This window comes from Lithobates pipiens, unplaced genomic scaffold (assembly GCF_037356315.1).
Source record: "Lithobates pipiens isolate NorthernLeopardFrog02 unplaced genomic scaffold, aLitPip1_a1.2 Scaffold_27, whole genome shotgun sequence".
Lineage (NCBI taxonomy): Eukaryota > Metazoa > Chordata > Amphibia > Anura > Ranidae > Lithobates > Lithobates pipiens.
Window position 1 is genome coordinate 148,658,335 of NW_027507788.1, and position 17,262 is coordinate 148,675,596.

Genomic DNA, 17,262 nt, shown 5'->3' on the forward strand with positions numbered 1-17,262 from the left:
ACAGCCGGTCACATGTAAATGCGGAAGTGCCGTTAATCAGCTCTTGTCACCTCACACTGACAGTGTGTGTGGCGAGGGGTGCCAATCAGCATCTCCTTGCAGGGGTGACCAGGGCAGGTTATCAGGGCACTGATCATCCGTGTCCTGGTTACAGGAAAGCCCCATCAGTGCCATCAATCGGTGCACATTAGTGATGCCAATCAGTGCCTGCTCGTCGGTGCCCATCAGTGCTGCCTATCCATGCCACCTAACAGTGCTTAACAGTGCTGCCTCCTCAGCACACATCAGCGAAAATTTACTTATTTACAAAATTTACTGACAGAAACTAAAAAAATATATATATATTTTCAAAATTTTCTGTTTTTTTTTTTTTTTTTTTTTTTTTTTTTTGTAAAAAATAAAAAACCCAGCAGGGATTAAATATTACCAAAATAAAACTCCTTTTGTGTTAAGAAAATTATAAATATTTTGAGTACAGTGTTGCATGACCCTGCAATTATCATTCAAAGTGCTACAGTGCTGAAATTTGGCCTGAGCAGGAAGGGGGTGAAAGTGCCCTGTATTGAAGTGGTTAAACTCCGTTTCTTATAGGATAGTTTGGGACACTATGAAGGCCTATGTTAGAGGCCTTCCTGTTAAAAAAATAAATAAATAAAATTAGGTTGGTTAAAACTAAAAGCAGACAAGATAAATAAAGATCAAGATCCAACTCCTGAAAGCAGTTTGTCCTGGTCTGTGGTACAGACTCAGCTTAAACTCCTTATGGAGAAAGGATCTCAACGACAGGCAGGGGGAAAAGGCACGTACATTTTTGGCTGCTATTGCCCGTTCACAAGAAAATACTGCATCGATGCCATAAAATCAGCAGCTGGGATGGTCTACCCTAAATCTGAAGAAGTCCTGGCCATTTTCAGATACTTCTATCAGGAACTTTATAGTTCTAGGGATACTTATATGAGCGCTGATCTCTCCCAATTTCTTAAACCGATAGATGCTTGTTGGATGCCCCTATAACATTGGAGGAGCTGGAAACTGCTGTAGCTTCATTCCCAAAAGGAAAAGTTTTCAGTCAGTATGGCAAGACAATTCTACCCTTTTTGTTGGAGACTCTCAATTTTGCCTTAATGACAGAGGCAATTAATCAAATAAGGAAAATTAAATGTTTGGGACTTTAAATGAAGTGAGCATCAAAGGGGTGTCTCCATCCCTATCGTTAATAAAAAAAGGAAGGCGGGGGGGGGGGGGGGGGAGGGAAGTGGGACTTTAAATGAAGCACACAGCAAGTAAAAAAGTTGGTCAAGCAACTGGGAAAATTTATTTATTCATATTTTATAATCCATAATCCACCAAAAAACATTTTGGGCATCAAGCCTCTAAAAACAACATTTTGGGCATCAAGCCTCTAAAAAAACATTTTGGGCATCAAGCCTCTACATAGTAAATCTTGGATGAGCATACAATATTTGAAAATACCACAATCCGATAGACCTTAGCATTTGAAAGAAACAGAAATGACAATTAATGCATATAATACATGGGTCATAATAAAATATATTAAATATAGATAAAATCAAATGATCTTAATTGTTCCATGATTAAAGTGAAGAGAAAAAATTGATAAAGGCTCAACGTGTTTCGCGGCACGACAGCCGCTCATCAGGAGCATAATAATGGATTAAATGTATGCATCCACACACCATCAGAACAGCATCGGGGATCGCCATAACATCACTGGGCAAAGTTCCCGGGCAACCACAATGGCCAGCATGGGCGATGACACCCACCACAGGCATATCCAAAGTGAAAATATGCATATGTTAAGTGAAGTGTGAATAAAAATCCCATATGGGAGCCTATGGCCACAAGAAGGGCCATGAAAATGTGAGCATGATCCGTCATGTAGAGTATGACAGTTCATACGTGAGGCATACAGATATGTGCCACATAACACTGTGAGTGTCAAAATCCCCATAACAGAGCATATAAAGTATAATATATGTATGGTTGGAGCATGCAGCAGCCCTGTCGCCAAAAAATCACATCAAAGCTCGCAAGGATCAACCAAACAGATGGGGAGACCAATCTAACACAAAACATATTAAATAATGTAAGATCAGTGGAATGGCACAACATGCCATAAAATGCAAGAGTATAAAACTGAAGGTATAGGTATGAATAAGCATGATGTTGTATCATTTACATAGGATTACCACAATATCAACTTGCGCGATTACAACTGATCCAAAACACGGCGGCAAGGCTGATAACAGGAAAAAAACCCTGGGAATCCATTTCTCCTTCACTGAGGAGCTTACATTGGCTAACCGTAAAAAATCGGATCACGTTCAAGACCCTTTGCCTCACCCACAAATGCGTGCATAGAGAAGCTCCGCAATACCTAATGGAGAAAATAAATCATTACACACCAAACCGCAGTCTTCGATCAGCCAACAAAAACCTCCTCCTCGTGCCCAAAGCCCGGTATAAATCCAAGGGTGATCGGAGATTCGCTGTCCAAGGGCCTCTGCTATGGAATGCTCTACCAATCAACATCCGCCTGGAAGAAAATCACCTGGCTTTTAGGAAAAAACTCAAGACCTTCCTCTTTTAGCAGATGATCAAAGCTCGCCACAGCGCCTAGAGGCGATTCAGTTCGCATTGCGCGCTATATAAGTATTTCATTCATTCATTCATGCATGCTCATCACCATGGACATGGCACAGCACAGTATTTAAAATATTAACTGCAAAACATGTGGGCAGAATGACAGCATGTTCGCAGAGGCAGTATGAAATAGAGTGTGAGGTCCAAACGGTTGCTTACCTCTGTATGTTGTTTTATGTGGATTGCTGATGCAAAGTGCAGTGTGATCCTGGCTGTGCTGCAGCTGAATGGCATACTTGCCTGGCTTATAAAAGCAAACAGGGAGGGGAGAACCGTAGTCTAGCTGGCCATTAACGAGGGCAAGTGTCCAATGGATGAGGCTGAGAGGTGTCAGGTGATCGGAGAGTCCATAATGACAAATCCAAATGATCATCTGTGCACTAGGTGTGCCTAAAAACATATCTTCCTGGTGATCCCCGGCTTACGTGGCGTCACCTCGTCGTAAGACGCGATGACGTCCGAGATCGATAAAGCCGCCGACACAACATATGGGCGGCATGTACAGGTCAGGTGGAGGGGAACCAACTGCGAATGCGTGAAACGGCATACACATCAACTCGTGGAGACACAAGTGTACTGTAGCCAAAAGGGGGATGCCCTGAGATGCAACTAAGCACCAAGGCCCAAGGATGTGGCAAGAGTTTCCAGTGCAGACCGGACCAATTTGCTGGTCAAAGACCAGACCCCTTTTTGCGATTCGGCACTGCGTCGCTTTAACTGACAATTGCGCGGTCGTGCGACGTGGCTCCCAAACAAAATTGACGTCCTTTTTTTCCCACAAATAGAGCTTTCTTTTGGTGGTATTTGATCACCCCTGCGGTTTTTATTTTTTACGCTATAACCAAAAATAGAGCGACAATTTTGAAAAAAACGCATTATTTTTTACTTTTTGTTATAATAAATATCCCCCAAAAATATATAAAAAAAAATTTTTTCCCTCAGTTTAGGCCGATACGTATTCTTCTACATATTTTTGGTAAAAAAAAATCGCAATAAGCGATTATTGATTGGTTTGGGCAAAAGTTATAGCGTTTACAAAATAGGGATAGTTTTATAGCATTTTTATTAATTTTTTATTATTATTTTTTTTACTAGTAATGGCGGCGATCAGCGATTTTTATTGTGACTGTGACATTGTGGGGGACCCATCGGACATTTTTGACACATTTTTGGGACCATTGTCATTTATACAGTAATCACTGCTATATAAATGCAGTGATTCCTGTGTAAATGACACTGGCAGTGAAAGGGTTAACCAGTGGGTGGCAGTGTAGGGGTTAAGTGTTCCTAGGGGTGTGTTACTAACTGTGGGGGGGTTGGGCTTTCATTTAGTGAACACTGATCTCTGCTCCAATCACATGGAGCAGAGATCAGCGTCACTAGTTGCTAGGCAGAATGGAGAAATGTTGTTTACACAGCATTTCCTCCATTCGGCCGCTCCGTGAGACGATCGCGGGGATGCCTGCGGCGATCGAGTCCGCGGGTCCCGCGACCGGACTCACGGGGGTCCCGACCAGCGCGGGAGCGCGCCGCCGGCGGCGCGCTCCCGATGGCAGGGCGGCATTGAATATTGGACGTACCTGTACGCCAATATGCCTGCCCGTGCCATTCTGTCGACGTACATCGTCGTGCGCTGGTCGGGAAGTGGTTAATAAAATATATCTAAGGATAATGCACAACATTGGTGCACCTTCTTTTTTCTATTTCTCTTCTCCTACTAAACAGAGCTGTACTAGTAGGGCAGTCTGAACTGATAGAAATTCAAATCCTTTGTAAAGTAAAACAGCTCCCTTGTATGCATTTAATCTGCCTGGAGTTCAGCTTTAACTTAAAAAAAAAATTCCTCAGATCTCTGTTATAAATAATTTAATGCTTACTGAAACACTGTACATAATGATATGCTTAATGTACTTTAGCAGGTAGAAGAACCCTTTGAACTTGTCTGAATTATCCCCTTGGTTACACAGCACTGGCTGACAACCTGTGTAATAAACCAGAATATAAATATCTGCACTTGGGTTCTATCAATAAATAATCACCTTCTGTCTGTAGAACATTCATCTTATATATTCATGCGTTCTTTCCAAAAGGAAGGAACATTTTTTTTTCTTATATACATTCACTTCACTCTATTTCCAGCTATAATCATGACTTTCCCTGTCCAGTATCAGTAGTTGTTACTATGACAACCCAAGTGGCAGAGGAGACTTGGAGTACAATTAGAATTCCTTGTTTTCTGTTCTTGGATACATTTGTAACCACTAGCGTGAGGCAAATCTCCAAATTCTGACTCCAAGTGTGTTGTGCAGCCTGAACAACATACAGATTTCATACTTCTTGTGCTCTGTTGTTTATTGAACACAAAATAGTTTTTAAGCCATGCACCTTTCATGTGCATTCAGGAGATCCCTGAAAAGCCCTCTCTTTATTGAATGCCTATCCCGCATATACCTAAAAACTGCATTTTTACGTTCACCTTCTACTCATTCCCTCACAGCTAATACCTTTTTAAATCATAAGCCCTCCAAACCCTCATGTCTTGAATTTGCAACTGTACTGTCCCCCTTTGTCATGCACTGCTCAAACTGCTGACACTATGTAAATCCTCTATAATAATAAGACATATTTGGGGAGAAAGATTTAAAACTGACCAACGTGTATGGATTTTATAACATAGTTACATTGGTTCAGCTTGGAATTTTCTCAATTTTCTACAGTAATCACTGCTACCTTCTGAGTCCTGTTTATAGTAGCCACAGGGGGTCACTTGGCACAGGTGCCAATCACAGGACACCTTGCATTTTTCTCAAAGGAGTTAACCTGGAAGGGAGGCCACTATGTCCACTGGCTGCATACAGAGAACGCCTTGCATTTACTGAGAAAAATGCAGGTTCTGCTGAGCAAGTAAATCTCTGTGTTCACTTGGAAGAAGGGAAGCCACACGGGACTGGACCCAGAGGCCAGCAGTGATCTGTTTAGAAAATAACTACAATTATTTCCAGCTTCTATGGAGATCCCAGAGTTATGGCATATGTATACTTACACTGGTCCAAGCTGGACCAATGTAACTATGCTATAAAATACATACCTGGAATTCAGCTTTTAATAGCAGTGAAAACAAACAGCACATCTGTGATGCAGTGTTTTATATCAAGTACTTGAAATGCCTAGGTTGTTCCTCACAAGCAAAATAAACAGCAACAATATAAAAGGCCCCAATGTAGACCAACCCTAATATTTCAAGTATTGCAAATCAGCCCTATCTGTTAACTGTGAAATTTGGACATTTAAAAGATACTAGTAATTTTCTATAAAGTTGATTGTAATTTACTGTATACAGTATCTCAAAAAAGTGAGTACACCCATCACATTTTTGTAAATATTTTATTATATCTTTTCATGTGACAACATTGTGGAAATAACACTTTGCTACCATGTAAAGTAGTGAGTGTACAGCTTGTATAACAGTGTAAATTCGCTGTCCCCTCAAGATAACTCAAGACAGAGCCATAAATGTCTAAACTGCTGGCAACAAAAGTGAGTACACCCCTAAGTGAAAATGTCCAAATTGGGCGCAAAGTGTCAATATTTTGTGTGGCCACCATTTTTTTCCAGCACGATCTTAACCCTCTTGGGCATGGAGTTCACCAGAGCTTTACAGGTGGAGTCCTCTTCCACATCTTCATGATGAGATCACGGAGCTGGTGGATGTTAGAGACCTTGTGCCTCGCCTCCTGAGTGTGTTGTTACTGGCGGCTCCCACGTGAATGTGCGGGAGTGATGTCATTCAAGACATGTCATTGTGGCTCCAGCCAATCACAGTGCCAGAGCCTTGATACCCAGAAGTAACCCCTGGGAGTGATGTCGCCGGATGGTGCTGTGTACGAGCACCGCAGCGAGGGCTTCAATCTCAGGTGAGTATTACATAATGAGCTAGTAGAGCTGCACGATTCTGGCTAAAATGAGAATCACAATTTTTCTTTAGAAGATAGATCACAATTCTCTCATGATTCTCGTGGTGTAACATCATCTTTCACATAAAAACAAAAAAAATTGGGCTAACTTATTCATTTATTATTTTTTTTTTTCATTGAAGTGTGTATTTTCCCCCAAAAAATTGCTTTTGAAAGACCGCTGGGCAAATACAGTGCGACATAAAATATTTCCGCTATTTACATTTTATTCCCTAGGGTCTCTGCTAAAATATATGTAATGTTTGGGGGTTCCAAGTAATTTTCTAGCAAAAAATATTGATTTTACCTTAAATAAGTGTCAAAAAAAGATGGACTTTAAATGGTTAAACTGCATTTACACTTTGTTGAAAACTGGCAGACTGCCCAGATTTTTTCTTCATATAGAAGTATATCCTTTTGATCTAAGAAGGAAGTTGGTTGCAATGTTTCTTTATTAAAAACTTGGCAGACTGCCCAGATGTTTTCTTTTCACAGCTGAGTGAGCAGATACTTCTCTCCACTTGTTATATGAAAGAATTGGCAAACTGCAATGGAGATGGTCAGAGAGGTTGAATCAAAATTGCGTTTTTTTAACGATTAATTGTGCAGATCTATGAGCTGGTGTGCTATGCGTACTAGCTCATTATCTCTTTGTCTTGCAAGTGTTCGTTTTTTGACCCATTGGCTCCCACTGCTGTCAATCAAAATCCAGTGACACAGGGATGGGGCAGAGTCCCACTTTCTGTGTCAATGGACAAAGCAGCGGGACTCGGGAGTGAGCCTGCATGGTTGCCCCCACAGAAAGCGGCTTTCCGTGGGGGCACTTGATGAAGAGGGAGGGCTCCAGTGGGGAACCCCAAAGGAGAGGACTGGGGCTGCTCTGTGCAAAATGATTGCACAGAGCAGGCAAGTGTAGGCATGTTTGTTTTTTGTTAAAGAAAAAAAAAAGGGGTTTACAACCCCTTTAATGCACTCTTTATGTGCTTCAATACAGGACCCTTCCTGCCCAGACCAATTTTCAGCGCTCTCACACTTTGAATGACAAATACTAAGTCATGCAACACTGCGAAAAGTTTGAAAAAAACACACTTTTTTGTTTCTATTATAAAATTTTGCAAATAAGTAATTTTTGTTTTTATAAATTTGGCCCAAAAGTTATACTGCTACATATCTTTGATAAAAATAACCCAAATTACTGGATATTATTTGGCCTGTGTGAAAGTTAGTCTACGAGCTATGGTGCAAATCATTAAAAATGTATCACACCTGGTGTACTGACGGCCATGTTTTTTAAATTTCTTGAGGCCCTGAAATGTCAGGACAGTTCAAATGCCCCCAAAATGACCCCTTTTTGGAAAGTAGACAGTCCAAGGTATTTAGAAAGAGGCATGGTAAGTTTTTTTGCATTTGTAATCTTTTCCCAAAAGTCTTGGGAAGTTATTTCTCACACAGCATAAGCATACTTCAAATTACACCTCAAAATACGTTCTGCTACCCCTCCTGAGTATGGAGATACCACTTTTCCTTTAAAATAATGGCCTTGTCCTGAGATTCACTTTTGGTCAGTCTGGGCCATCTGTAATCACAATGGGCCAATAAGGAAGGAGGCTTAGAAAGTGAGAGGGGTGGAGGCAACCACAAATTTACAGGGAAATTCAAGATTTGCATATCATTTCAGTTTCCTGTCTCTGGATCTATTCAATTCATAATGTCGTTTCCACCAAATTTGTTACATCAGAAACTTCTCTTAAATTTCCTCAAGACCCAAATTCAGACACAAATTTTCCCTTGGCTTTAAAGCAGAGAAGGACTGGAACCCTTTTCTGTTTTTTTATAGCATTTGTATTATATTGTAGGTGAGCATTCCCCTCATTTTCTGGCATGGTGACACCTTTTGCATTACATGGAAATCTCCCCAACAGCCAGACAACCAGCAATAGAAACATTGTTTTAGTGAAGTGAAGAAAGGTTAAACCTTTTCTTGGTGTTTATCATCTGCTCCATTGGCTTTCAAGAGTGTGGCTTTTTACCAGCCATGACTTCTTTTGATTATAGTAGAGCTGAACTCCTGGCAGACTATACATATCCCAGCCTAAGAACTTAGCCAATCAATCCATTCCATTTATACCAAATCAGACAGGCCCTTACACTACATGGCCATTAATAAACCTAAATTAGATTTTACAGCTGTATTGTACTGTATGTGGTAAGCTTTAAAGGCCGGAATTTGTTAATTTAGTATAATGCCACCTACACATGATCGGAAATTCGGCCAGCAAAAGTTCGATTAGAGCTTTTGGTCGGAAAATGCGATTGTGTATATGCTCCATTGGACTTTTCCAACCCCGAATTTTGGCCAACAAAGATTGAGAGCATGTTCTCAATTTTTTGGTCAGAAAAAGTTCCTATCCGAAAATGCGTTCGTGTGTACATAATTCCGACGTGCAAAAACTCACACCTGCTCAGATTCAACTACGAGACGGAAGCTACTGGCTATTGAACGTTCTTTTTCTAGTCCTGTCGTACGTGTTGTACGTCACAGCGTTCTTGATGGTTGGAATTTGGTGTGACTGTGTGTATACAAGACAGCTTGAGCGAAATCCCATCTGAATTACTTCAGGAAACAATCAAAACTTTTTCCGACCAAACTTCTGTGTGTACACGACATAAGACTTCTATCATTTAAATCACAACTTACTGCAACTAACTTCTGTACTGCATTTTTTTTTTTTTTTAATCACCTTTTAATGTGGACTCTCTGCCTTTATAAATGGCTTTGTTCATATTTTACGATTAGGGACAAGGACTACGGGGTAAGCTGAACCGTGTTCATGGAGTTTGGACCATCGCTTGTATATTCTGCGTGGATTGAGCTTTGAGCACGCTGTGTTGATTGCACAAACTGCCTCCAATGCATAATAAACAAAGCTTAAGGCTCTATTCACATCTATAATTGTTGCTTGAGTGTTTTTTGCTGTGCTTTCCATGTTTCTTTTTAACCCCCCCCCCCTCTCCTGAACCATACCAGGGTGCATGCCCTCAACAAGGGGAGCCTTCTGCCCCATGTTGAGGGCATGCGGCCTGGTATGGTTCGGGGGGGGGGCTTCCCTCCCTTTCCTTGCCTGCCAGGCTGCAAGCTTGGATAAGGGCCTGGTGTGGAACCCCACGCCATTCTTTTTTTTTTGCATGGGAATATCCCCTCCCCTTTGGGGGGATCCAACACCATTTTTTTCGTGAATTCTTTTTTTTAGCTGGCAAATATTTTTTTCTTTACATTCAGCTGTCAGTGGAGAACCCTGCTGACAGCTGATAACTCATCAGTTGTCAAGGATGCGGCCCGCTCCTTAGCAACCAGCTATATACAGTAAATGCAAAAGAAAAAAATTGCGGTAAAAATGCAGTGCTTGTGTTTTGGATGCAGGTCCATTGAAGTCTATTACATGGAAAACGCTGCATGCTGCAAGTAAAAAAAAAAAAAAAAGGCCCTGACCCTTTCCAAAAATGCATTGATGTGAATGTGCTCCACAGGAACCAACAATATAAATAATGATTAATGTCCTGGAACCCATGTTAAAAATAATGCCAGTCTCAACGTCTTCAGCGATCGATGAGTCATCAGCTGTCAGCAGGGTTCCCCTGGCACCACTGGTTTTACCATGACAAGGGTTGAGGCTGAAAGATGGAGCACAAAATTCCACTGGGTGAAGCAACATGTGGTATGAACACTTTCACACTGTTTAGCCTGTAGGAGGCGCCATCCATCTGCGACTCCCACATCTAAAGCACCACATGGATCTCTGGTCTATTTGCACTGCCTGCCCACAGTGACTGAGTCACCTCTGGCCACCAGAAACCCTCATCAGGACCAGCTGTCTGGGTTTGTGATTATCTGAGGCTTTTGCCTCATATTGGGCCTTTGCTTAACACTATGCAGAAGCAATATGTCTTCTCTAGACACTTAGAGGACAGTCAACTCTACTATGCTGATGTTCTGGAGGAGCTACAACCGCTGTAAAAACTTTGCACTACACCTGCTATAATCCTCGTTCTTTGCGCAGACTGGAAACATTCTGAAGGGTCCTGAGCCCCACCATGGAATGTGTCAGAATAATTCCCTTTTAAAAGAGACTATGCATACATGGTGGTCTCTTCAGACCACAGATGCACCAGTGATCTACCCTAATTGGTCGTCCATTAGACTACGTTAGGGTGTGCTCCCCTTTTGGTATCCCACAGACAGCTAAGCTAGATTGAATTACTCACCCAATGAAGTGAATAGCCTCAGATGATGCACAGAGATGAAACAATTCCTCCTACATAAGTTTTACTTGTTTATCTGCATTATTCTCTTGTCTACAACCCCTCAAAAGTGCAGATTTGTGATAAAATCCTTGTGCGTCTGTGAGGAGTACAGAGGAGGGAGTGGATTGTTGCAGTTACAGATTTTATACACTATGTCCGTGATGGCAATCCTTGGCACTCCAGTTGTTTTGGAACTACATTTCCCATGATGTTCACCTAGAGTGCATGAGCATCATGGGAAATGTAGTTCCAAAACATCTGGGGTGCCAAGGTTTGCTATCACTGCACTATGTGAAGAAGAATTTTTTTAGATTAATGTTCAGTCTGAACCCTTCTGAAAGACCTAATGCTTGCAAGCTTCCACCAGATAGGACCTAACGGGTGTCTAATGTTTGCATTGATCAGTCACTAATGGGCAAGGCTATTCAGTTCAAACCCTAAATAACACCACATGGGTTATTAAAGCCTTTGTTAACTCAGGACATTTACAACTCTTTCCCCTTTAAGGGCTTGTATGGTGTTGAGGGAATATCCTCTTAACATAATCGCTCCTCCTTTTGTTGACTTTGGCTTTTCAGGGTTTCCTTTTATTTTTGAGAGCCCCAATTCTGGTGCTTAGTTCTGGTCCACCAAAACAGATGGATCCTTTGTCGAGGGATTTCACTGTGATTCCTAACCTGGACTCCAATGAAAACCAATTAGTGTTGCAGGACCTTCGCCCCCATGAATTTTTAGGAGTTCTTGGCAGTCTTTCTTAGAGATAATGCATTACCTTCTGGCTGTCCTTAAAGGGTAGTCTCCATACCACAAGGAGAGGTTTGACCACTTGGGTGTTCCTGTCCTGCATAGCAGAAAGAGAGCATCACTTGAGGGCTCTGTGCTGGTCTGGATTGTCAGCAGACAGAACATGCTGGAATCCTGCTGTTGGGGATATAGCATGCCCAGAGGCATTCGTGGGACCTGATCACCTGGGGATAGGTCCTTCTGAGGGAAATCCATAGCCTCCTGAGGAAGTTCCCTCAGGTCCCTTCCTTGGTTCAGTCAATTTATCAGGTGAATGTTCTTTGCTGTGTGACTAATGTCCCTGCCCCTCACTCCACAGTTGTAAATGCTCATTATTCTCATGGAACCTTTCTTCCCTGGACACCATAGACTTGGAGTTTAGGGCTTGAACCTGCACATATAGACCAGGTGATCGTCTCTTTTAGGCCTGTTTTTAGTCCAAGATCCCAACCTCTTGGGACCTGTTGTGTTTTTTTTGTTTAGGAACTTGCCTCAGTGTTGTTTTTGGTTGACCACATCATGCTATTTGTATGTAATCATGTTGTTCCACCTGTTTTTGGCTTTACAGCCTCTTGTTGATTCAGGCTCAATGTTCATTTAGGTACAGTTTTTCTTCTTGGTGACAATCTCCTCTGTCCTGGTATTGAGCATCAGGTTTTATTGTCTATGGCCTTCTCTGGGTCGGTTACAGCTTTAGGGACTTTGTATCTTTTTTGGATTTAGGTATTAGACTATTAGGTAGTCCTGAGTTGCAGACGATATCTAGTTCCTTTCTGGACCTGTCAGTGGCTATTGACTTCAGTTGGACTGCTTGTGGAATGTCCTGTTTCTGGATTCCTGTATGACTCAGTGAACGAGAAGGAAAAAGATTATTGTACTTGCCATACATTGTATTTATTTGAGTGCATTGAAGAACCCAGGTCCAACTTCTCTGTTTGTTTTTCTTGTCAAAAAACTGAGACCTGCTCGGTGGAAGAAGCATTATACAAGGCCTGGTTTACAATTTTATTTTTTTGTTTGCCAGTGCCCAAACCCCCTGTAAGATGCAGTATATTCCTACTGCATCTGAATTCCTGTGTCCCTTTAGTGGACTCTTAGAAATAGATTTTATGGTACAGTGCCATGAAAAAGTATTTGCACCCCTTGAAATTTTCCACATTTTTGTCATGATACAGCTAAAGTAAATGTATTTTATTGGGATTTTATGTGATAGGCCAACGCAAAGTGTCACATAATTGTGAAGTGGAATTAAATGGTTTTAAAAAAAATTTAACAAATATCCGAAAAGTGTGGCATGCATTTGTATTAAGCCCTCTTTACTCTGATACCCCTAACAAAAATCTAGTGGAACCTGTGTGTGCTTAAATCTCAGTATAAATATAGCTGTTCTGTGAAGACCTCTGAGGTTTGTTAGAGAGCCTTGGTGAACAAACAACATTGAAAGCCAAGGAACACATCGGACAGGTCAGGGATAATGTTGTGATGTTTAAAGCAGGCTCAGGTTATAAAAAAAATATTCCAAGCTTTGAACATCTCACAAAGTGTTCAATCCATCATCCGAAAATAGAATATGTATGGCACAACTACAAACCTACCAAGACATGGCTCTCCACCTGTACTGACAGGCCGGTCAAGGAGAACATTAAAGAAGCAGCCAAGAGGCCCATAGTAACTCTGGAGGAGCTGCAGAGATTCACAGCTCAGGTGGGAGAATCTGTCTACAGGACAACTATTAGTCGGTGGACTCCACAAATCTGGCCTTTATGGAAAAGTGGCAAGAATAAAGCCATTGTTGAAAGAAAACCATAAGAAGTGCAGTTTGCAGTTTACCAACAGCCTTGTGGGGGACACAACAAACTTGTGGAAGAAGATGCTCTGGTCAGATGAGACCAAAATTTAACTTTTTGGCCTGAAGAAAAACATGGTGTGTGACAGAAAACTAACACTGCACATCACCCTGAACACACCATCCCCACTGTGAAACATGGTGGCAGCATCGTGATGTGGGGATTTTTTTTCTTTAGCATGGACAGAGAAGCTGGTCAGAATCGATGGGAAGATGGATGGAGCCAATTGCAGTGCAATCTTAGAAGAAAACCTGATTCTGAAAAAGACTTGAGACTGGAGTGAAGGTTCACCTTCCAGCAGGACAACAACCCTAAACATACAGCCAGAGCTACAATGGGATGGTTTAGATCGAAGCATAGTCATGTGTTAGAATAGCCCAGTCAAAGTCCAGATGCTGATCAAAATTTGCTGTTCCGACACTCTCCATCCAATCTGACAGGGCTTGAGCTATTTTGCAAAGAAGAATGGGCAAAAATATCACACTCTAGATGTGCAAAGCTAGTAGAGACATCCCCAAATTGTTTGTAAACCTTTTTTAAAACTATTTATCATTTCCTTCCACTTCACAATTGTGTGCCACTTTTTGTTGGTCTATCGCATACAATTCCAATAAAATATATTTAAGTTTTTGGTTGTAATATGACAAAATGTGGAAAATTTCAATAATTGTGTGAATTTTTCAAGGCACTGTAAGTACAAAAATCATATTTTTTGGTTTAATATTTCTTCATTTGTATGGTCCTGTAAAAGAAAGTCAAAGTAGGTGCTGCAGTTTAGTTGAATTTTTTGTTTTTGTTTGGCTGATTTGCTCTACCACTGAAAGAGCTATATGGGGTTCAGAGTGCATTAATAATGGGGATGTGCCTAGGTAAGCCTTCGGAATGCTTGCTGCTTGGAGTCCTGTTAAAGTGGAGACATGTCAGTTAGGATGCAGTTCACGTCTTGCTTCTCTTTTTATATTTGCCAGAGCATGAACCTGAAAGATTTCAAAACGTGTTTTGAGCTATTCATTGTCATGATCAGGGTGGCACATTAATTTAGCATCTAGCTCCACTAAGAAAAGTCAAGATTTTTTATTATTATATATTTTTTTTATAACCTCTCCATTCCTGTGATTGTGTGTATTTTTTTTTCCTAGCCACCAGGAAGTGTAACCTGTCTCTTTTATCTGTGTAACAGGATCCGGTCATGCCTCACCAGGAGCCGCACGTAGATGACAAAAGTGATGAGGGTGAAATCCCCCCTGATGAAACAGATCAAAGTAAGTTGCACATTGACCTGTGAGAACGACCTGTAATCCCAAAGAGCAACCATCTCAGAAACCATAATTTAATTATGGTGTCTGTAGTGGTAAAGTGTTTTTTTTCCTCTTTTTGCCTAAAGCAATTTGAAAGCTATTAGAGAGATCTTTGGGTATCAGGCAGAGAGAGAGTGCATCAAGGATTCGTTACACAGCTGAGTGATTTGTCCTTCTAGTTGTTCATTACTGCATGTCCTTGTGTGCAAGTTCTGCACCTGCTTGTTCAAATGCTGCACTCACTGCAGACTAGACTATATTTTAATATACTAAAGTACGGAAAATAGCACTTAATTAAAGGACATTTATTTATTAACCACTTGCCGACCGCCTCACGCCGATCTACGTCATCAGAATGGCACGGGCAGGCATAAGCACATATATGTACGTCCTTTGCCTCCCGCGGGTCGGGGGCCCGATCGGGCCCCCGCCCGGTGCCTGCGGCGGTCGGTTTTCGTTCGGGAGCGATCCCGGACGAGGGGACGGCCATTCATTCATGGCCACCCCCTCGCGATCGCTCCCGACGAATGGAAATCCCCGGTGACATCACTTCCTCTCCTGTAATGTAAACACAGGAGAGGAAGTGATGTATTCTCTCCTCCGTGTCGGTATTTTTCGTTCCGACACGGAGGAGAGCGGATCAGTGAGTTGCACCAACACATCCCACACACAGTAGAACATGCCAGGCACACTCACACCCCCCCTTTACCCCCCGATCACCCCCCCAATTACCCCTGCCCCCCAGTCACAGTGACACCAATGTCATTTTTTTTTTTTTTTTTTTTTTTTTGCATTGGTGTCATTTGTGACTGTAATAACTGTTAGGGCAGTTAGGGTTAGCCCCCTTTAGTTCTAATGTACCCCCCTAACCCCCCCAATAAAGGTTTAACCCCGTGATCACCCCCCGTCGCCAGTGTCACTAAGGCTGGGTTCACATTGCAGCGGTTTATGAGAACGAATGTGATTCGCACCGCACTGCAGTGCAAATCACATCCGATCTCTGTGCGATTCGAGTTCAGCCATTCGCCGCACCCGCCGCACCCGCCACACCCGCCGCACCCGCCGCAAATTCGCACGGGACCCTTTTTTTGGCCCGCAGCAGAATCGGATCGCATGGGTGTTCACACCATGCGATCCGAGTTTGCAGATCGCACTGCGATATGCGAACTGATCTGGGGGTGTCAGTAACATTTCACTGACACTCCCAGCAGTTCGCATAGGGCAGTGTGAACTGCCGCCGGGAGGCATGCGATGCGGGAACCCGCCGCGGATTCGCGGCGTTTCCGCATCGCTCCAGTGTGAACCCAGCCTAATAAGCGATCATTTTTCTGATCGCCGTATTAGTGTCACAGGTGACGCTAGTTAGGCAGGTAGGTATTTAGGTTCGCCGCAGCTTTTTATAGCGCTAGGGACCCCCATATACTACCGCATAAAGCCCCCTGATTGCCCCCTAGTTAACCCTTTCACCAGTGATCACCATATAACTGTTACAGGTGACGCTGGTTGGTTAGTTATTTTTTTATAGTTTCAGGGCACCCGCCATTTATTACCTAATAAAGGTTTAACCCCCTGATCACCCGGCAGGTGTCATTTGTGACTAATAACTGTTAGGGCAGTTAGGGTTAGCCCCCTTTAGTTCTAAGGTACCCCCCTAACCCCCCCAATAAAGGTTTAACCCCGTGATCACCCCCCGTCGCCAGTGTCACTAAGGCTGGGTTCACATTGCAGCGGTTTATGAGAACGGATGTGATTCGCACCGCACTGCAGTGCAAATCACATCCGATCTCTGTGCGATTCGAGTTCAGCTATACAGATAGTATGGCTGAATTCGTGTCGCACCCGCCGCAAACTCGCACGGGACCCTTTTTTTGGTCCGCAGCAGAATCGGATCGCATGGGTGTTCACACCATGCGATCCAAGTTTGCAGATCGCACTGCGATATGCGAACTGATCTGGGGGTGTCATTAACATTTCACTGACACTCCCAGCAGTTCGCATAGGGCAGTGTGAACTGCCGCCGGGAGGCATGCGATGCGGGAACCCGCCGCGCATTCGTGGCGTTCCCGCATCGCTCCAGTGTGAACCCAGCCTAATAAGCGATCGTTTTTCTGATCGCTGTATTAGTGTCACAGGTGACGCTAGTTAGGCAGGTAGGTATTTAGGTTCGCCGCAGCTTTTTATAGCGCCAGGGACCCCCATATACTACCGCATAAAGCCCCCTGATTGCCCCCTAGTTAACCCTTTCACCAGTGATCACCATATAACTGTTACAGGTGACGCTGGTTGGTTAGTTATTTTTTTATAGTTTCAGGGCACCCGCCATTTATTACCTAGTCTCACTAGTGTACCCCTAAATTTAGGGGTGTCTACTTTCTAAAATGGGGTCATTTGGGGGGGGGGGTTTGTGCCATCTTG

At 42.7% G+C, this 17,262-nt stretch overlaps 1 protein-coding gene across 4 annotated transcripts in view; it reads left to right on the top strand.

Annotated features, from left to right (window-relative positions):
* PRKCZ (protein kinase C zeta) overlaps positions 1-17,262 on the top strand; it is a 614,201-nt gene that overhangs the window by 405,204 nt on the left and 191,735 nt on the right. For all 4 annotated transcript variants that reach the window (XM_077457658.1, XM_077457659.1, XM_077457662.1 and 1 more), the window contains one exon: positions 14,730-14,811. In XM_077457658.1, the coding sequence (XP_077313784.1) occupies positions 14,730-14,811 (82 nt within the window). The remainder of the gene's footprint in view (positions 1-14,729; positions 14,812-17,262) is intronic.